Below are 21,151 nucleotides of genomic sequence, written 5' to 3'. Positions count from 1 at the left end.
CGGGGCGCCCCGTCTTTGCCGAGCCCGTGCTTCCCAGCCTTTTGCCCCCGATCCGGCCCCTGTCACTAACCCATCTTCTTCAGCGCTCGCAGCCCGGCCCCGTCTGGGCTCCCGCCGTGCGCCACCAGGATCCGGAACGAGGACTTCGGGTCCCGGGAGTTCCGGCTCTTCCACAAGGAGCACGGCATAGTCCCAGGCAGAGTCCGGTCCCGAGGCACCCGCCCGGCGCAGACTATCCGCGGCCCGGCCGGGGCTCGGGCTCCCAGATTCCAAAGTGAGAAACTTAGAGGAGGAGGACCGGGAGGCGGAGTGAGCTGGAAAAGAGGGAGGGAAGAGAAGGAAAGGGAGGGAGGGAGGGAGGCCAGGACCTTGGGGGCGGGGTCTGCCGGTTTCCGAGGTCTTGGGAATTGAAGTCGAACTGTGGGATGTCCGTAGGACTCCCCCCCACTGCGACCGTGCCCTGCTTTTCCTTATCCAAACTTTCCTCTCAGCTTGTCCCTGCCCCCTCTGCCCACTTACGGTACTCTTCCTCCAGCCCGGACTCGCAAGCCCCGGGAGGTTGCTCAAGATTTGGCCTTGGAAGTGGGGGTGGGGGCGGCGATGGGGAGTAGCAGTGGGGAAGGGCTCAGTGGCTTTTCTTTGAGTCCCGACGCTGGGTTTGCAAGAGCTCCCGGGATCCTTGGAGACTCTGGGTCTCCTCCCCTCCCTTCTGCATCGAGATCCTCCTTTCACAAACTCTGGCAGTCGGGTGTGGGGTCCGGGCAATAAAGGTGGGCAAAGCCCTCCTGAATAAAGACATCAAGCTCCTCCGACTTGGAAACTGGATTAGATCCTGCATGATCTAATGACAGGATCTGAACCCCCAAGTTTGGGGTCTCGGGGCGTCAGAGAACTGGGGGAGGGGAGGAAGAGGAAGGGGAAGAAGGATGCACAGTGGAGGGGAGGCAGGAATCTCCCCCTTCACGGGTTCAGCTTCGTGACGTCATTGGCTTAACCCTCGCGGCTCTGGGGCGGGTTGCCTTCTCTCTTTTCTGATACACAGACTCAGAGAAGTAGGAAAGGATTCGTTCTCAGGAGCTGAAGTGACTTTTAGTCAGTCACTAAATAAACATTTATTTAGTGTCTTCCAAGAGCCAAGCATGGAGAGAAAAAGAAAAGCAGAAGACAATCCTTCCCCAGAGTGTAAATGGAGAGACAGCTTGCAAACAATTCTATACAAACAAATTCCATGTAGGATAACTTGGAAATAATCAGAGAGAAAGCACTAGAAATAAGGAGGACTGGGAAAAATTTCCTGTAGAAGACGGGATTTTAGCTAGGACTTTAAGGGAGCCAAAGGACCCAGAAGGTGGGAGATAAACAGAGCATTCCAGGCAAGGGGGGCAGCCAATGAAAATGCCCCCTTCTGGAGGCTGTTTTGTTCCGGAAAGAGCCGGGAAATCACTGCCAGTGGGAAGTGGGGGGAAGGGCGGGGAGAGGGAACGGGGCACGGAGAGAGGGGTACAGCTGAAAGGGGGCTGGTTAGAAGGGTTTTGATCCTAAGCAGATTTTATATTTGACCTTGAAGGCTTGGTAGAAGCCGCTGGAGTAATATTAAGTGGGGAAGTGACACGGTCAGATCTGCCCTTTGGAAAGACCCCGGAGACAGCCCACTGCGGTGTGGACAGCCTCGGCGCAAGCGTTGCACGAGAAGAGAAGGGCATGGATGCAAAAGAGACGTTCCCAAAGTAAGACGAGCAGGCTTCGGCAACCCCAGCGTGAAAGGACGTTTATTTAGCACTTACTGCATACAAAGCTCTAAGGATACAGACACAAACAAGTGAAAACAGCCCCTGGTCAGACCCCAGTTTCCAGCTTGGGGGCTGGAGCCCAGGACGCGTCTCCTGCTTCCAGAACGTCCGCCAGGCTTCCCTGAGCCAGGTCCCGCCTTCCTCTCCCGAGAGGTGTCCCCGTGGGAGTTTGTGATAGTCAGTGACGAGTGATGCACGGATGATGCGCTACGGGGCGTGTTTGCGTGACTGCTGGAATGCGTCACAGGTGCGCGCAGAATCCAAGTCCTTTCCTAGAGATGTGTACGGGACCAGCCCTCGGTCCCTCTGAGCTAGATGTGCCCCGGGTCTGGGTCAGAAGTCCGTGGGCACAGCGCCATCTACTGCTGGTTCGGAGCATGCAGCGCACTGACAGTCCGCAGTTACCCCGCCCCCGATGTGCTCCTTTTATTTAAACCTCCAACTCTCCTCGAACTTCCACCGCTGTCTGGCATGTGTTGTATCTCCCCTAGTCTCGCTCCCTCAATCTCCCTCGGAAATCCGATTCAATTCAACCGGAGAAGTTTGATTGACTGACGCCTTGCAAATTGACACGTCGATTCCTCGGCCTAGGTGACCGTAATCCATTTCTTCCGCAAGAGGGCGCTCAAGCTTCGCGTCAGATGCCTCTCCGTCCCACCAGGGGGCGCTGAGCTCCTTTCTCAGTTTTAGTGGAGGGGCGGTGGAAAGAGCGGTAATAATACCGCCCGATTGGAAATCAGCAGAAAGATGATTTGCATAAAGTTGAAAGACCTTCGCCTAGTGGACGAATCAGGAAAGGAGAGAGTAAAACGGAGTTGCTTACTGGCTGAGACTTGCGTCTGTTCTGCACTTGCCCTTACCCTCACTGCTGCGCCCGGAGGTCAGTCGGAAACCTCGGGCACCCGGGAGAGGGGGGCACCCCGCTGTCCGGACCCGGCGAGCCGAGGAGGGGCAGCCGGGGTGAGCGCCAGGCCTGGGACCCCGGAGTGGGGGACTCGGGGGGAGCCTTGCCGCCGGAGGCCGCGTCCCGGGGAGTGGTGCCGTGGCTGGGGCGCATCTGGGGAGGGGAGCTTACCCACGAAGGGCACCTCTGCAGGGGCAGGAGGCTGGGGGCGCCGGCCGCGCTTTCTGCCCCCGCCCCGGGAAGAGCCGTCCGGCTCTGGTCCCCGTGAAGGAGCCCCCCGTTTTCTCTGGGAGTCCTGGGCGGGAGGCTGAAGTTGGGAAAAGTGATCCCCGCCTGTCCCGGGGAGGGACGGCGCTCACGCCAGCTGCGCTCGCAGGGTGGGATCCTCCGGCCGCCGCCCGGGACCGCGGCTAGCCCAGCATGGGGACGGAAGGGGCCGGCTCGGAGCCCGAGTGCCAGAAGCAGTTCCACGCGGCCGTCACGGTCATCCAAAGCTTACCCAAGAATGGTGAGAGCGGGCCTCCTCCCTCCCCGCCTCCCCGTGCCCCTCCCGCGAGGCGAGCCCCGGCGTGGAGGCCCTTGTCCCAGCCCCCCGGGAGCTCGCCAGGTTCCCGGGGAGAGGAGGCCCCTGACGGGCCGACTCACCCGATCCTTCAGTGGGTGAATCGCCCCTCGCCGTCTGACTGTGTAACCCCAGTTGTCTTGTTAAAATAACAGTGGTAGGTAAGACCCTCTGGGACCCAGGACTCTCCTCGCCCAGCATCGCGTGCAGCCTGCCTCAAGGCTTCATCCTCTGCTGTCTCTGAGCCCTCCGGAAACCCGACTTCCCACCCCTGAACCTGGGGGGGGTTCTTTTCCTTTTTTCCTATTTCCCTTTTTCCCACCCCCACTATTCCTCAGGTTCTTACCGCCCATCCTACGAGGAGATGTTGCGCTTCTACAGCTACTACAAGCAGGCCACCCAGGGACCCTGCCGGGTGCCCAGGCCCGGCTTCTGGGACCCCATCGGACGTTATAAATGGTAAAGCCCGCTCCTCCCCTGCGCCAGCTCCACGCCCCTGTCCCGGGCCCTGTCCCCAGGCAGTGCCCTTTCCCCGGGTGACCACAGCTCTGCCCTGCAGGGATGCTTGGCACAGCCTGGGCAGGATGAGCCAGGAGGAAGCCATGACAGCTTATATTACAGAAATGAAGGCGGTGGCCCAGAAGGTAAAAACTTCCCGGTGCTTCCTCCCCCACACGACCATTCCTCCCTGGGATAACTGGTGATTGGACTCTGGTGTGTGTGTGCCCACAGTGACTTCCCTTCTATTGCCCAACCCTGTTTCCACTCAGTTCTCTAACGGTGAACCAGGCCTCGAGGTCAGCCCCTGCCTCCCTCCACACCTCCCCACTAGCTCCCAAGCCAGGGCTGAACCTTCCGCGGACGCAGCGTTTGCTGCTGGGCCGCCCCCCATTTTTAATTTTTCCCTTAAGGTGATAGACACAGTTCCCTTGAGTGAGGTGGACGCCGGCATGTTTGACTATTTCGTGCCCTTGTACGAGATGATCCCTGACATGCCTCAGCCCCCAGAGACCTTCTTGAAGAAACTGACAGGTCAGAATTCTCCCCAAAAGGACCAGCACTGGGTGGAGAAGAGTCAGAGGCCAGATTCTGAACTGCTCAGCTCTTTTGGGGGCTAGAAAATCATGGGTCTGAGAGAAGGCGTTACCCAGCCACGGAAGGTGGGATCCCCAGAGGGTTATTGGAGATTGTCTTGTCAACAAATTAGGGAAGCTTGGCCCAGTGAGGTTCACATAGATTTGAACTCAGTTCCTCTGACTCCAAAATCCATGGTCTTCCCAATTCCGCATGAAAGAAAAGCCAATCAGGGCCTTGGGTGAGTAGGAGGGATGTGGGGATTGGTGCAACTTTTACTGCTGCTGCTCCTAGCCTTCCTCCTGGGGGGAATTAGCTTGCAAACAAGTGGATATGTTTGTGTTGAGGGGAGAAAAAAAGGGGAAACTGAGGGGCTAATTTGGGCAAGAAGTGTCAACCTGTCCCACCTCTTTCCCCTTGCAGCTCAGAAGGAGAAGATCCCAAATGGGGATGTAAGAAATGCCCCTGAGTCCTTACCACCTCCTGAGGAGTCGGTCCCCCAGACTTCAGGTCAGTCTCTGCCTAGATTTGATTTAATTCAACAAAATCGAGTACTTTGTGCCAAGAACTGAGAATACAAGAGATGAAAATGAAGTAATTTTGGCTCTCAAGGAAATTACTGTCTACCAGAGAGGAAAAAACAACATAGAGAATCATTTTGAGGAGATGCTATCAACTGAGAGACAGGCCACTGGTACCTGTAAACCATTAAGGAAGACGGGGAAGGGGGAAGGAGGACCTGAGAAGTAGAGATGAAGGAGGAGAACATTCCATGAATGAGCTCATGTTTACAGGTGGTGGAAAATGGGGGAAAAAAAAAATTGTTTTTCCTGAGAACAACAAGCAAGCACATTTGGTTACAATGTAGAATAGATAGAAGCACAGAATCTGCTACCCCTTTTTTGTGTCACTGACGCCTCTGGAATTCCAGTGAACCCTTTGGATTCCTTCTCAAAAGAATGGTTATTTTTAAATGCATAAAACAAAATACATAGGATTGTGAAGGAAATCAACTATATTAACATATGATTACCAATTTATTTTTTTAATTCATAGAATTGGGGTTAAGAAATGGACTAAGCAGGAGTTAGCTAAAATGGATAATAAGTTGGTGAAGGGCTCTCTCAGCACCCCACTTCCCATGGACAGATGTTAGGAGAAGATAAAACCTGACAGTGGGTACATTCATATTCCCTGTTCCTTAGAACCAATGGGTTCTAGATCACTGAGCTCAGAAAGGAGGGTGGATCAGCGAGAGATCAAGAAATAGGACGTCCCTGAGGTTCTTTTTCTTGGATCTGTGTGTCCTTGACTTTTTAGCTCTTGTCTCCCCTCTTTCCCAACTGTTCTTCCCTTCATTCCTTCCTTCTTTCTTTCCCCTCCCTTGTTCTCAAACTCTCCTTTTACATTCCCCCTGACTCTAGGTCCACCCTGGAGGGCTTGCTACTGTCTCTCCCTAGGTCCTAGGAATCCAGCAGCCCCTCTTTTCCCTCAGACCTCTTCCTTTTCCTCCCCTCACAGAAGCACAACCACCCAGGGTACCCTGTATCCGTGGGAGAGCTTCCATGGACCTAGATGCTGAGGTTTTCTGTGATTCCTTGGAAGAGCTAGAGCCTGACCAGGTGAGAGGCTTTTTCTACCCCTGTGGCCCTATTTTCCAGGCTATATCCCCATCTTGTTCCTCACCCCCCCCAACCCAGGACCTAGGGCATTGGGGTTAGAAGCAATAGAGTCTTAGTTTCCCCTGGGATTTGGCCTTTCAGGATGAGTGGCTGCAGAAGGAGCTGAAGGAAGCTCTTGAAGGAGAGACCGACATCAGCAGTGACCACTTGCTTCCAAGACAGAGAGGTGACTCATACCCTGCCCCCCTTTCCCCATCTTCCTTTCCTTCTTTCTCTCCTTCATGTCCAATACCTGCCTTCACCTCTGGCCTTTCCATCACTGCCCTTCCCCTTAGTTTGCTTCTGGGGCAAAAGTCCAGGGTTGGTATTTTCAAATGAAAAGGGCAGAGGAGGGCACTGGGGAATTCAGCCTTCTGCCCAGAGCTGCCACTGAAACATATGCCCTTGATTTTCAGAATCCAAGCTACTGGGCAAAGGGGTAGGAGGTGGGACTGGGCAAAGTTCCTGTCCCTCCTTGAACTGTCTATGCCCCCTGTGATCACTGCAGGGAAGGAGGCAGAGTTACCCCCCTCCCTACATGAGTTCTTAGCCCTCTGTTTCTGGTCTCATCCTTTACTGCACTGACTGGTTCTAGTGATCTTCAATATTCGGGGTCCTAGTCTTTAAGGAGAATAATCCCTGTCCTCCTTCCAGGATTGGTGTGCTAGTACAGCTTGGAAAAAAAATGAATTCCTATAGAGTTGCAAGGAACAGCTGAGTACATGAGACTTTGTTACTCTGCCCTTCCCCTACTCTATCAGGCATCTGGATCTGGGCTGGCCCTGGGGAAGGGCACAGGATAAGCCACAGCTCCTTCTCTCTATCTGTTTGTGCAGAGATGGTGGGAGGGGCTCCTCAAGGGCCCCAGGAGTTTGAGGCCTGGTTGGCCAGCACGGTTCGAGCTCTGCAGGAGAGCATGCAGGATGTCCAGGGGAGGCTGAGAAGTCTGGAGAACCTGCCCCACCTCACCCAGGTGAGCTCCCCTCCCTCTAACAGCCACCAATATATGGGAGAAAGGGGCCCAGGAGAGACCCAACTTGAATTTAAGCCCTTGCCTCCTTAGAAACCAAGAAACCTTTTCCCAAAATAATAACAGTATGTAATAGTAGGAGGAAGAAGAGGACCCTTAAAAACCAAGAAGCCTTTTTTTCTAAGATAATTATATTAGTAGTAGCCTCCTTAGAAACCAAGAAATCTTCTCCCAGAATAATAATAGTAGGTGGTAGTAGTAATAGCCTTAAAAACCAAGAAGCCTTTTTTAACAAGATAATAATAATAATAGTATTAGGTAATAGTAGTAGTAGTCCCATTACAAACCAAAAAACATTTTCCCTGGGTAATGATGATAGTATTCATAGTATTAGTAGACCCCCTTAGAAAACAAGAAAACTTTTTCCAGGATAATAATAATAGTAGTAGTAGTAGGCAGTAATAGTAATAGTAATCCTCTTAAAAAGCTTTTTTCCAGGATAATAATAGTAGTAGTAGTATTAGTCCCATTGGAAACCAAGGAAACTTTTTCTAGAATAATGATAGTAGGAGGAAGCATAGGTAATACTAGTAATAGTCTCCTTAAAATTTGAGAACCTGTTTTCCAAGATGATAATAGTAGTAATGGTAGATAATATTAGTGAAGTCCCATTAGAAACCAAGAAACCTTTTTCCCTGGATAACAATAATAATAGTAGCAGCAGCAGCAACTAACATTTATATAGCCTTATTAAGGTTTGCAAAGCACTTTTCAGTTATTTCATTTGATCCTCATACCAAACCTGAGAGACTTTTTACAGATGAGGAGACTGAGACTGAGATCATATTCATAAATGCCTGAGGCACAGTATTCAAACTCAGGTCTCCCTGACTCCAGTACTGTCCACTGTACCATGTAACTGCCTCTGAATTTAAAACTAGGAACTAGGACATCTGGGTGCTTGTCTTGGCCCAGCCTCTCCAGTGCCTTCAGGGACCCAGGCTCCTCTTCTCAGGGATCTTGCTCCCAGTGTTGTAGTTCAGAGCATCCCAGCAACTGGTTTCTAGGATCTTCTATCATAGCTGCCCTTTTTTTCATGCTTGCTCAATATAGAAAGTGAGACTGGCCCTGGGAACAGGAGGAACACCAGCAGTAGTAGATCCTTCCCTTAGGGCAACAAAGTTGACACCCCCAGCCCTCTTCTTGTGGCAACTGCTCCCCTAAAGCTGAATGGTTCTAATTGCCGGTGCCTTCCCCCCTCACCTTCAGTGGTCCTGCCCGACATCTATTTCTTCTTCGCCATATTCATACATAGGCAGATGCCCAGAGACGTATATGTAGACTATGTGGTTCGCACATTTCAGGACTGTTGGCTCTTTGTGAACCTCTTTGGGGTTTTCTTGGCAAAGATAACTAGAGTGTTCTTTCCTTCTCCAGCTCTTTTTATAAATGAGGAAACTGAGGCAAATGGGATTGAGTGACTTGCCTAGGGTCACAAAGCTAATGAGTGTCTCAGGCCAGATTTGAACTAGATCCAGGATGGGAACTCTATCCACTTGCACCACATAGCTGCCCTGTATAAACACACACACACTCTGTGTCTCTCTCCCTCTGTGTGTGTGTTTCTGTGCCTTCTCTCTGTATTCCTCTCTCTTTTTGTCTCAGTTTCTGTCTGTTTTTGTCTATCTCTGTTTGTCTCTGTCTCTCTGAGTCTCTGTCTCTGTTTCTCATTTCTCGGGTCAAGAAGGTGCCAGCCCCATACCCTCACTAGCCGGGAGACAAGTTAGCCTTCATCCATTGGAGAAGCAAATGGTAAATCACTCCTGAATCTTTGCCAAGTAAATAGTTTCTAACTTTCAGCCACTGGGGACACAGGAAAGGACCTGGAAATACAGGACCTGGCTTTCTAAATTTTATTTTTTCCTCCCTCCTACCATTGGATTGCCATCTTCCCTGAGATGTGGAGGCTGGATCTGAGGGTGTTGGGGAAAAGATGTATAACCTAGAGTCCTGTGGAGGTGGGGGCGGGGCCTCTGATTCAGTAAGTCTCCAATCTGGTCCAATGAGTCTATTTTTCCAATCTCTCACACTAGTTGGTATTTCAGTTATGTTCGAGTCAAGAAACATTTTATTAAGTGCACAATGATTGCAAAACCTTTTGCTGGGTACTGACTGTAGAAGATGCAAACCTATGAAAAGGTACCATTCTCACCCTCACAGAGCTTATATTCTTCAGTTTGTTACTATACCACTTGTTGGCTGGGTGACCCCATCTGTATAGATTTGTAGGAGAATGTGACAAGACTACTACTTCTTCCATATTATAAGGACTTGTGTCTAATAAAAAGGGTTAATTTTTTTTTTTTTTTTTACATTATGGTGACCCCTGTAGACCCCTTCTAAGAAGAATGTTTTTAAATGCACAAAATACCTAGAATTACAAAAAAACCCAATTCTACTGAAAATAGTGATCAAAAGATTAAAAAAAAAAGTTTCTGGAGTCCAGGTTAAGTGCTCTTAGTCTAAAATTTAGTGAGTTCTCTTTAAATGTTGCTGTAGGCCCATAGATTATATAGTTCAGTAACTGGTGACCAACTGCATAAGGACAATTATCTCTGAAATAGCCAGGCTGGTTCAAGCAATGGGCAAACAGCCTTTTTAGTGCACTGGGCCACCCACATAAACACCAAGAGCCCATAGTCCTTTTAGCTCATCATCAATTATGGCTTTAGTGCATGATGACATATACCCAGATTGCAATCATTCATTATAGGTATACAGCAGTGTTTGGGGAATGTGGAGGAAGTCAAGCATGACACAGTCAGGGAGATCAGGGAAGGCTTCCTAGAGATGGTGGCCCCTGAGCTGGGCCTTTACAGATTTGAAAGTGGATTTTGATGGTGGTGTGGAAGAGGGAGGGATATTGTAGTTTTAGATAATGGTCTCCGCTGAGGCATGGTGAGGAAGGCATTGTCCTTTGGGCCTAGATTGCCTCTCCCTTGGAACCAGTCCAGAGGTGGCCCTGGACCATCTCCCCTTCCCCGTGAACCTCAGGTGTTAAATGGATAGAATGCCAGGCCTGGAGTCAGGAAGACTTGAGTTCAAGTTTACCCTTAGATACTTCCTAGAAAGTCACTTCACCATGTTTACCTCAGTTTCCTCATCTGTAAAATGAGCTGGAAAAGGAAATGGCCAACTCCTTCAGTACCTCTACCAAGAAAACCCCAAATAGGGTCATAAACTTATTCACTTCTGAACATTATCCCTTGATTGACATAAGGATCACCCCTGCATCAGCACCCAATCTCTACTGATCCTCCATCACTGCTATGGGGTCTTGCTCCTTGAATCTAATGCTCACTTCCTTTGCTTTCACCCTAGAGTATATTAATTTTTCTTAATGGGATATTAGGACCTGAGTTTAGGTTGAAGTCCTTAATGTGGGTAGGGGTAGTGAACTTGAACTTAATTTGGGCCCCTCTAATCCTATGCACACATACTCCTGTGTGAAACAAGAGTTTTAAAAAACAGCAAGATGGGGTTGCTGCAGGTAAAGGAAATTTTGATTAAAAGCATTGTTCCCTGGGTGCCTTCCTGGTTGGTATTTCCTTTTCCTGGCTCTGGAGGAGTGATGGTTGGGGAAGCTGGTTGGAGAAGGGGGGAAGGGCCAGTCTGGAGGAGAGTAAGGGATGGGAGGGGATACTGACCCATTGGAATATGGGGAAGAAGCTGATATCTAGGTGACTGACCTAGGCCAAGGGCCTTGGGGCCTCAGTGGGGTTTCAAATGGCAAGCCTGTACCCCCATCTTTATCCTCTCCTTCCTTCCTATAGACCCCCCCCTCCCAGCAGGGGCCCCGGGCCTTGGAGCTCTCTCTGCCCACAATCCTCCTCCTCCTCCTGTGGCCATTCGTGGTACAGTGGTTCTACCGCCAGTTTCGGAGACAGAAGAGGTGATTGGCCCTTAGGGGACACTGCTGCCGCCGGAGATTGTGGGGGGAGGGAGGACGACGACATCTTCTCTTTGCCAGCGGCCCCCCCCCCCCCAGTCTTCCATTCTGCACCTGAGCCTTCCTGGGGAAGCAGGGAGGCTTGGACCTCACCAGCTCGCCTCCTTTTCCTCACCTGTCAAATAGAGGGTCGGACGGGATCTCTCAGGGTCCCTTCTGAGCCTTAATATTCTTCAGTCTGAGCTGTCACTAAATAGTTGTGTGATTCTAGGTAGGTCGTATCCCCTCCTTTGGGCCTGTCTTCACCTGGAACATTACCAGGTGAGACTGGCTCTTAGGTGCTTTCTACAGCCGACATTCTGGTATTCCAAGACCGGTCAGTATTTGCCGGAAAGGTGGGCGCTGGATGGAGTATGTTCGGCCCTTTCGGTGGCCCTCTGCCGAGCTGCCACCAAAGATTTTCTCGGGCTGCTCGGGGATTCAGGATGCCCAGACACCACCAGCACCAGATCGCTCCTGCTGCATTCCGCCCTCCCCCCTTCCTTCGGAGCGCCCTCCCCCACAGCCCTCAGGCCACTTGCCTGTCGTTCCCCACCCCCGTGCCAGGCCCTCCCAGAGGTACCTCAGCTCAGGCAGGTTGAGGCAGGGGCCTGGGCGTCCTATGCTGTTTGGAAGGAGAGAAGAGTTGAATTGATGCGAGGAGGGTGTTCCGGGAGGCTTTTTCCGAGCTGCGTTACCGACGCTGCAGAAAGGCCATAAAGATAGACAAAGATAATTGACATCTCTATGTACATGGGAAGGAGAAGGGGAGTCGTGGGGGAGGCACGAACTTGCTTTTGGTCACGTTTTCCTCCACTCTTTGGATTTATACTCAGGTTTTCATCGCTCAGAAGATTCTCAAGTATTAAAATAAATACAACTGTCAGCTCTGGATTGGTTCCATCCCAAGGGGGAGTGGGGTGACGCAGGCTTAGAAAGCTGGGCTGGGGTTGAAAGATCGAGCAGAGCTGGTCTCCCAGCTTTGGACGCTTCCCCTCCCCCAACCACGACGGGGCCCCCTCCAGTTAATCTGACGGTTAGGCCAGGACTCAAGAGCCCCGACCGCTAAAGGAGGGGGATGGGGTGGACTCTTTAGGGGTGCAGGGGAATGAAAGGTAGAGCCCCCGGAGTGAGTGGCACACTGCGGGTCTCGGAGAAGCTGGAGGAGGTGTCTGCGTGTCTCTTCCTGGGGTAGTGCCCGAATCTGAAGAAAACAGCCGCCTGTGAGGGGGGGAGGGGAGATGAAATGGGGTGAAGGTTGCATTTGGACTACGTCGCATGGCCTGCCCCGTCCGGCTTCCCGGTCCAGTGGCTCCGGAGGGTCTGAGGACTGGCGAGCATCCCAGAATTCCCGCGGGGGGCCAAGCCGAGTACCCCTCCCCTGGGGCCTGGCATGGTCCGGCGGCGTCGGGGTGGAGCCTAGGGGGAGGGGGCGGTCCCAGCTGCACGTGGCGTCACGGTCACGGTCGCGCCGCGGCTGGAGGCCAAAGCAAACCCTGCGGCCGCCGCCCCCAGGATCTAACTGAACCCCCCCTCCCCTGTCCGCCTGGCAGCCCCGCCCTTCGTCCCAGCTCCTGGCATCCAGCCCTCTTCCCTAGGGATTGCCCTTTAGTCCATCCGCCGATATCCTCTTCTAAACCTCCGAGAGTTTCTGACCATCCTCCTCCCCCATCCTTGTTTCCCGTTCCAGGTTCCCTCCAGCCCCGAATATTGGGATACAGCTTAGGGGAACCTCACCCTTATGCGCTCCCCGGAAAGGTGCGGCCCTTGGTGCCAGAATCTGACCCCCTTCTTTGGGGGGACACTTTATGACCTTTCCAGATTATCTGTATTAAATCCCTTTAGGTCAAGCCCTCTGAAAAATCCAGGGAAGTGGGCCAAGCCTGGGGCTGGCTCTGGGCATGTTTGTCCCAGCCCTCGTGTGTGCCTCTATCTGTGTGTGTCCTTCTGGGGCCGCCCATGTCGGCTGTGGACACGGTGGTTGTGGGCCAGAATGGTCTGGGTATGCATGTGTGTGCATGATGTTGGCTGCAAACGCATCTTTTTCTTCCCTGGCATAAGAAGACTGTCATCTGCCCATCCCAGGGCTTCTCAGCTTCCAGGCCTCCACTGTGCTTGCCCCTTCATCACCTCTCCAGGGATCCACCCACAGCTTTTCCAGTTCCTTATCCCTTGCCTTGAGCCCAAAGCCTGGACCTTTCTGAGCTTTTCCTTTAACTATAATGCCCTCTTCATCTTCCTTCTCTTCTAGCCCACTACACCCTACCCCTTAATTCATGTGACTATTGAAAATCCAGGAAAGGAACTTAGATTAACTGGAGTGGACAGGAGAATCCATTTCCCCACTTGCTCCATGAAAATTTTTTTTTTAAGAATTCCTTTTGACCTCCCTTTTCCACCCAAAGCACTATGGCCTCTTCTTTATATATAGTGTCAACCAACTTTTCATTTGGCCAACTGGTATCTTTGTTCAATATTCAGTTCTCTGGATGCCAGGTTCACTCACTAAGTTCAGAAGAACCTCTTAACTGGAAGCTCCCCAAAGCCATGGGACTGCCTTCCCACCTCAGATGAAGCTCCGGGCTAAAAGTGTGGACTCAATAAAGCCTCTGTGGTAAAGGTGGTCTACAGCAGAAGGCCTTAAATCTAAGTGATGGAACCAAAGCGTTAGAAAAGTCTGGTCAGCCTCAGGGCAGCCTGGAGCTGCAGGCTAGGATAACAACTGACCCTTGCCAGTAATATATGAAGGTTCCCTGATGCTGAGCTGCCTGCAGATGCTTGATTCTCTCTACTCTAGTAACTTCTCTTTCCTTCTGATTAAAAAAAAAACCAAAAACAAAACAAAAAAAAAACCTCATTATAGGATCTCTTTATGAATTGGGTATGAATGAGGCTAAGAGGGAGAAAGATGAGATGTCCATGTCCAGATTCCATTTGGATAAAATCATTTTCCTTAACAGAGCTCCCTGTTTATTGGGGGGAGACACTCTCTTATTCTTTGTCTGATATGGGATATAACTATTCTAACCATTGGTTCATAGAATCACAGATTTGAAACTGGAAGAGACCTTATCCATCTGGAGTCCCTGAACTTATGTTAAGGCAGTATTTAATTATTTCAACACAACTGGTTTTCTTCCTTGTAATCCTCTGTAATTATTTTATGCATTTAAAACATTTTTAAAAGGAGTACATTTTATCTGAGGTCTTTTTTTCAGTCATATCTGACTCTTTGTGCCATTTGGGACTTTCTTGGCAAAGATCCGGGAGTGGTTTGTCATTTACTTCCCCAGTTCATTTTACCGGTGAGGGAACTGAGGCAAACAGAGTTAATTGATTTGTCCAGGGTCACAGAATTAGTAAGTATCTGAGGTCACATTTGAACTCAGGAAGATGAGTCTACTGACTAGAGGCCCTGTGCTCTATCTACTTTAGCGCCACCTACCTGTCCCAGAAGGGGATAGTTTCATCAAACTGCAGAAGGCATTCATAAGAGTCCAAATCCCTGGCTCCAGTCCAAACCCTTCATTTTATTGTGACAAAAATGAAGCAATCAATGAATATTTATTGCTTACAGCTTTGTTGGGCTTTGTGCAAAGGCAAAAAGAGAATGCAAAAACAAAAATGAAAGTCTTTGCCCTTAAGGAATTTATAGTATCTAGATATACTGGATAAACTATATCAGTGGTCCTCAAAGTTTTAAAATAGGGGCCAGTTCACTGCCCCTCAGATTGTTAGAGTAAAAACAAAAACTCACACTCCGTTTCCACCCCTCAGCCTGTTTGCCATAACCTGGCGGGCCGCCTCAGGCCATAGTTTGAGAACCCTGCTATAAATGTATACATACATACATACATACATACATGTATATACATATATGTATGAATATATTTCACCAGCACATATATATGCAAAATAAATCCAAAGCAAGGAACTGGAATGATGGTGAGAAAAGCAGCAGGAGCTGAGGGAAATCCAGAAAGGTTTGAAGTAGGAAGAGGAATGAAGATAGGGAGAAAATTTGATGGAGCCAGGAGGATGAAGCAACAACTTCCAGAGATGAGCAATAGCCCCTTACAAAGATGCAGAAATAGAGGAAAGAGTTGGAATGTCAAGTTTGAGAAACAGCAAGAAAGCCAAGTTTAGTTTGACTATGCAAAAAACAAGGAGTAATATCAAAGTATATTCTTTTTTATGTATAGAAACTGGGAAGGATCTGGCAAAGCAAGATTTGAAAGGGTTTAAATCAACAAGCATTCACTTATCACCTGTCATTTGCTAAATGTTCTATATACAAAGAGAAAAGCAAAACAGTTGTTTGCCCTCGAGGAAATTACCTTTTAATCTCTGCAAGAGGCAAAAACACTGACATGGGAGATGAAAATTAAATGCCATGTATGAAGAACAGCAAATAGGTTAGTTTGCCTCAAATCTAGCTAGTTAGGCCAGAGATCCTGGAGGGGAAAGATAAGAAGCCTGATGATAAAGAGCTTTAAGGGCCAAATAGGAGTTGATGCTAAAGGTTAAGGAAGCTAGGGTTTATTAAGCAGGGTCAAAGCTATGCTTTAGGAATGCCATTTTGGGGGGGTTTGAGGATGGATGGGAGAAAGGGGCAACACAGGGAGATCATCTAATTGACTATTGTTGTTTGTCCTTTCTGAGGATGGATGACAGGAGGAGGGGGATTGCTTGACTTGTAAGTGAATTGGATTTAAGTGAGGCAGAACTGTGCAAGGTCATCAGATTCCTTCTCTCCTCCAGAGTCATCAGAATCCAGTAGCAAGACATAAGTCAAGATGACTGGCAATGGCCCAGGATGCAGTGCAGGTTATAATAACTGGCCAGGTGAGAGGTAATAAGGGCCTGAATGAAGATGCTTGTAGAAAGCCTCCAGGGATTGAGTGTCCTAACCCAGAGCACATGGAAAATAAGGGGCACAAGCCAAGGATTCCCACCACGTCTTTCATCATCTCCAAATCCAATGCTCTTTTCCAGTAAGCCTTGTAAGGTTCCTACCTTCAGGGAGTTCAATGGAAGGAACAAAATGCTCACTGCTGGGGAGCTCCCAGTCTGATGGGAAGACATCATGATCCACAACATAAACAGAAATACAGCTGAAAATTCTTTAGCTGGACATTGGTTCTTAGAGGTTTAGAAAGAGAATAGGGTCTCTAGAGATGGGCATGCTTTCATTCATCTGTGAATGAAGGTGTCTATACTGCAACTGAATGGGCTAAGCCTTGGATATACAGGCAGAAAAATAGACCCAGTCCCTGCTCTCAAGGAGGCCCTATTCTAATAGGAGACAAGAGGTTTCTACTAATAGTCATATGAAAAGCTCTCCCACCCCAGCAGCAAATCAAATAATAATGTATTTTCATTATTGTGATTTCCATTGATTAAACCACTTTTGTTATTATTCTGACTCTTCCTCATTTGAGATTTTCTTAATAAAGATACTGGAAAGGTATGCTATATTTTGTTCTCCAGTTCATTTTACAGATGAGAAAACTGAGGGTTAAGTGACTTGCCTAGCTAATAAGTAGGACCATATCTGAACTCAGGAAAATGAGTCTTCCTGCCTCCAGGCCTAGACTCTCTATTCACTGCACCATCATTTATATGAATAATTTCTTTCTTTTCTTTCTTTTCTTTTTTTTTTTTTAAATTAAAGCCTTTTATTTTTAAAACATATACATGAGGCAACTAGGTGGTGCAATGGAGAGAGTACCAGCCCTAAAGTCAGGAGGACCTGAGTTCAAATCCGATCTCAGACTCGTAACACTTACTGTCTGTCCTGGGCAAGTTACTTAACCTCAATTGCCTCAGCAAAAAAAAAATAAAATAAAATCCAACAACATATGCATGCATGGATAATTTTTCTTTCTTTCTTTCTTTCTTTTTTTCCTGAGGCTGGGGTTAAGTGACTTGCCCAGGGTCACACAGCTAGGAAGTGTTAAGTGTCTGAGACCAGATTTGAACTCAGGTCCTCCTGAATTCTGGACTGGTGCTCTCTCTACTGCACTACCTAGCTGCCCCCAACATGGATAATTTTTCAACACTGGCCCTAGCAAAACCTTGTGTTCCAATTTCTCTTCTTCTCCCCATTCCCTCCCCTAGATGACAAATAATCCAATATATGTTAAACATATTAAAATATGTTAAATCCAAGAAAAATCAGATCAAAAAAAAAAAAAGAAAAAAAGGAAACAAAATACAAGCAAACAATAACAGAAAGAGTGAAAATGTTATATTATGATCCCCACTCAGTTCCCACAGTTCCCTCTTGGTATTGATGGTTCTCTTCATCACAAGATCATTGGAAATGGCCTCAATCATTTCTATATGAATAATTTCTGAAAGACCCTTTTTCAATTCCTAGCTTTCTATGGGAAGCTCCAGACCTTCAGACAAATCCTAATTTAGAGGCAGCACATAATAATTTCAGAGTGCCCAGCCTTGGTTAAAATATCTAAGTAGAAAGAACAATCACTTTGGAGCCTGAAAACCTAAGTTTAAAACCATTTTTAAAAGCTAATAATAATTAACATAGATATGTTAGCAAAACAGCACTTCAGGAAGAGATTACTTTCTAGCCTCTGTGTGTAAAATGGATTAAAGACTAGAGGGGGGGGGGGCCTGGTAAGCTATTTAATATTTCATCCTTAGAGACTATGGGAATGAAAAAACTAAAATCAAGAAACTGGCTATAGAAGGCTCTCAAGAAGGAATGGGGAAGAGTTAGAAGAGTGCTTGTGTTGGGGATATCTGCGGAGGAAGGGACACAGCAGTCACGGATGACATGAAGAACCAAGGCTATGGACAGACAGAAGTCTGCAGAGAGAGGCATTTAATTAATTAGAGAAAGCTAAATGGTGAAGTAGAACTCGAGGATTTGAGTTCAAATCTAACCTCATCCACTTACTAGCTATGTGATTCTGGGCAAATCACTTACCCTCTTTCCCCATCTGCAAAATAGGGACAGTCTCCCAGGTTTGTAATGAGAATCAAATGAGATAATATTTGTAAAGGCCTTATCATAGTATGTCACATAGTAGGTTTGGATGAATGATTGTTATCCTCCCTTAATTCCAGCTACCACCCATCCCAACATGTCTCCTTCAGTAATCAGGGGTCCTGGGCCTCTCTCCTTACTCAATCAGACCTCCACAAATCCCATCATAGCATTTAAATAAATAGTTCCTCAGAACTGTCAAACAGGGATAGATACCCCAAAATAGAACTAAAGTTGCTTGCTTTAATGTTAGATTGTAAACTCCTTGGGAGTCTGATACAAATTGGTATCCCCAGTAGCACCCCAGTTGAACTGTCCCAGCCTTTGAAGGGGTAGCGTCCCAGATCTCTAGATTTTTTGCATAAACTTTGACAAGGACAATCTGGACGGCATATTTGTGTGATATCAGAATAGAAAAGTCAACATTTGTAAGCATCTGTTTCTGTAAAATGGGATCTGATAATACTTCTAGAGTCTTCCTCACAGAGTTGTAATGAGGCTTAAATGAAATAACTTTTCAATAAACATTTTAAGTACTCTGTGCCAGGGACTAAATTTTTTTTTAATTAAATTTTGTTTTTCTATCACCAAAAATCTGCCTTAACCTACACCTCCTTGATGAGAAAGAAAGAAAAGTAAAATCCATGTTAAAAATATGTATAGTCAAGAAAAACAAATTTCCATATTGGACATGACCAAAAAAAAATCTCAATTCTGAATTTTGAGCCCTAGTCTCTCTTATCAGGAGGTGGGTGGCATATTTCATCATTAATCCTCTGAATCATGCTTAGTCATTACCCCATCAGAATTCCTAAGGCTTTTAAAGTTGTTTGATTTTACAATAATATTGTCTTTCTATAAATTACTCTGCTCCTTTCATTTTTTATCAGTTCATGCAAATCCTCCCCATTCTCTGAATGCCCTTCCTCCTCTTATGGAAAAGAGCATTGTTCCATACACATACCATGACTTGTTCAGCCATTTCCCAACAGATGGGCAATCCCTTAGTTTCCAATTCTTTGCTATTTTTTATGCATTTGGGCTTTCTATCTTTAGGCCTTGCAGGAATATCAGTGGGTCAAAGGGGCCTCGTACAGGCTGCTAGGTTTTTTGTGCATAGTCCAAACTGCTTTGCAGAACTCAAGGTTCTCACTTGACAAAGGATGAAATGGCCTCGAGAGGGAAGAGGCAGTTGGCAGGGTGCAACCAGAAACTAGGCCTCCAGCTTCCCAGCCACAAGGCCAGCCTGCAGCTTCCTCCCTGAGGAGACTCTCCAAGAACTCAGACTAGTACCAGGCTTATACCCTGTATAGACTGGCCAAGGAAAGAAACATTCTTACTGTTTGGAGGTTCAGTCCTTACCCAGGTTTCCATGAAGGAAGGGAGCCAAAGGATCTGACCCCTCAACCGGACCCAGCAAATCGCTAGGGGATCAATCAGCATATATTTGTCAGCTGCCTATTTGGTGCCAAACACTTTGTTACAGATACAAGTACACATAGGAGGCAACAAAAATATAACACCGGGGAAGCAAGGTGGGACAACTGCAGCCCCTTGGGTAAGTCGTTTAACCTCAGTTTCCTCATCTGTCAAATGAGCTGGGGGAAGGAAACTCACTCCAGTATCCCTGCCAAGAGAACCTCAAATGGAATCTCTAAGAATTGGGCACGACTGAACAAACAGCGAGGCATAAAATAATGGAAGGGGGATGGGGAGGGAGGCTCTAACAAATGGAGACATCGGGAAAGACCTCACCTGAGAGGCGGCACGAGATGGGAAGAAACAGAAGGCAGTCAATCATCAACTGGCATTGATTAAGCAACCGGGCGCGGGGCTCCGTACTTGGGGTATTACAGTGGGGGACAGACCGGAGCAGCAGGACAGAAGACAGAATGAACAGTGACAAGCAGCACGGGAGACCTTAGAGAACACGTGAGGGTGAGATAAATATCGAACCAGGCTGTGACAGCCATCAACCAGCATTTATTAAGCGTCTAATGTATACCCGGTAGGGAATGGGATTATGCCGGCTCACCGGCAGCATGCACATAAGAGATCTGATCCCATATGCGCGGACCGGGGCTCTGGGCAGCTCGAGGCTGGGGAGGGCGCGGCACAATCAGTCGGGATTTTTAGGACCCCTGGGGCAAAGGAGGAGAGCGTGACGGCAAGGAGAGAGAGGAGGCCTTTTAGAAAAATGTCTAGGCGTATTAACGTCTAGGGATCAATAGATTCTACCCCGAGAAGAGAGTGGGGGACGTCAGGGCAAAGACAGGGCCCAATCTATAATTGTGAATCTCCTCTCCGGTCTAGATCCTTCCTCCCCTCCCCCCCGGCCTTATCGCACCCCCCGCCGGGACAGGGCCCCGGGCCCCAGGTGGGGGGGAAGGGGCGGTGCGGAGAGGCTTCTGGAAGGTAGGGAGCCAGTGATGGCGCTAGAACCGGAAGCGAGCTACAAATTCCCTCCCCTTCGCCCGTAGGCCTTGAACTCAGGGCTTGGACTCTCGGGTCAGCATCCCTTTCCACTCTTCTGTAAGTCTCCAGAAGAATCCATGAAAACATGAGACTGGAACGCGTATCAAAGGCAGGCTGTCCAACACTCCTGCCTAGGCCGAAGCAGGGAGCGACAGCCTCCCTATGCCTTTAAGCCGGTACACGTTTCTTTTTGATTTGTTTACGTCTCCTTTCGCCCTTCCGGGTCTCAAAAGATATGTTTTAGGTATCCTTCCGCAAATGGCGTTCTTAGCTTCATTTTTTAGGGGAATACCTAATATTGGCAGTCTCTCAGGTTTTGACTCAGACTTGGACAAAGATTCCAATCCTATTTTCAATTCCCTTGTACTAATACCTTTCTGTGTAGGGTTCAAAAGCAGATTATAATCAGGGACTATTTTTCGGAACGTACCATTTTACCTTTAGTACAGGGAACATTGACCAGCCTCAGAATTGTCCCACTGGGAAAAATATTTGATAATATCCTTTAAAACGAATCTTCTTTAAAAAATTACGCTACAAGCCTCACTTGGAACTGGCGAGTCTTCTCCTATTCTTTAAAAACTATGGTATCGTCCAGAACCCGCCCTAATCTTCCGAAGATTGGCTAGCCTCGCTCCGCTCATCTCGTTCATAGTGTCCTATAGCAGTGCACGTTTTGGTCGCACTGATCCTGCGGCCGGGGAGGCGGGGC

The 21,151-nt window shown here is 48.3% G+C and overlaps 2 protein-coding genes across 5 annotated transcripts in view; one reads left to right on the top strand and one right to left on the bottom strand.

Moving 5' to 3' along the window:
* Nucleotides 1–931, bottom strand: part of PLCD3 (phospholipase C delta 3) — a 32,346-nt gene extending 31,415 nt beyond the window's left edge. For 2 of the 3 annotated variants that reach the window (XM_074261028.1, XM_074261029.1), the window contains exon 1: nucleotides 71–481. In XM_074261028.1, coding sequence (XP_074117129.1) covers nucleotides 71–188 — 118 coding nt within the window. In that variant the 5' untranslated portion in view covers nucleotides 189–481. Of the gene's footprint in view, nucleotides 1–70; nucleotides 482–519 lie in introns of those variants that run through there. The other variant, XM_074261030.1, reaches the window with a different exon arrangement.
* A 1,672-nt stretch (nucleotides 932–2,603) lies between these two features.
* ACBD4 (acyl-CoA binding domain containing 4) lies at nucleotides 2,604–16,419 on the top strand. 2 transcript variants are annotated; one of them, XM_074261034.1, is made up of 10 exons: nucleotides 2,604–2,750; nucleotides 3,071–3,202; nucleotides 3,595–3,715; nucleotides 3,816–3,900; nucleotides 4,168–4,288; nucleotides 4,754–4,840; nucleotides 5,852–5,952; nucleotides 6,094–6,178; nucleotides 6,828–6,964; nucleotides 15,711–16,419. In XM_074261034.1, the coding sequence occupies exons 2-10, from the start codon at nucleotides 3,115–3,117 to the stop codon at nucleotides 15,747–15,749; spliced, it is 864 nt and encodes a 287-aa protein (XP_074117135.1). In that variant the 5' UTR covers nucleotides 2,604–2,750; nucleotides 3,071–3,114; the 3' UTR covers nucleotides 15,750–16,419. The 2 variants fall into 2 exon arrangements, with proteins under 2 accessions (XP_074117135.1, XP_074117134.1); XM_074261033.1 differs by lacking the exon at nucleotides 15,711–16,419 and adding an exon at nucleotides 10,795–11,835.
* The last annotated feature ends 4,732 nt before the right edge of the window (nucleotides 16,420–21,151 follow it).

The sequence above is a fragment of the Sminthopsis crassicaudata genome, chromosome 4 (genome assembly GCF_048593235.1).
Source record: "Sminthopsis crassicaudata isolate SCR6 chromosome 4, ASM4859323v1, whole genome shotgun sequence".
Classification (NCBI taxonomy): Eukaryota; Metazoa; Chordata; class Mammalia; order Dasyuromorphia; family Dasyuridae; genus Sminthopsis; species Sminthopsis crassicaudata.
The sequence above is the reverse complement of the archived record's forward strand: the minus strand, read 5'-3'. Positions and strand labels throughout refer to the sequence as shown.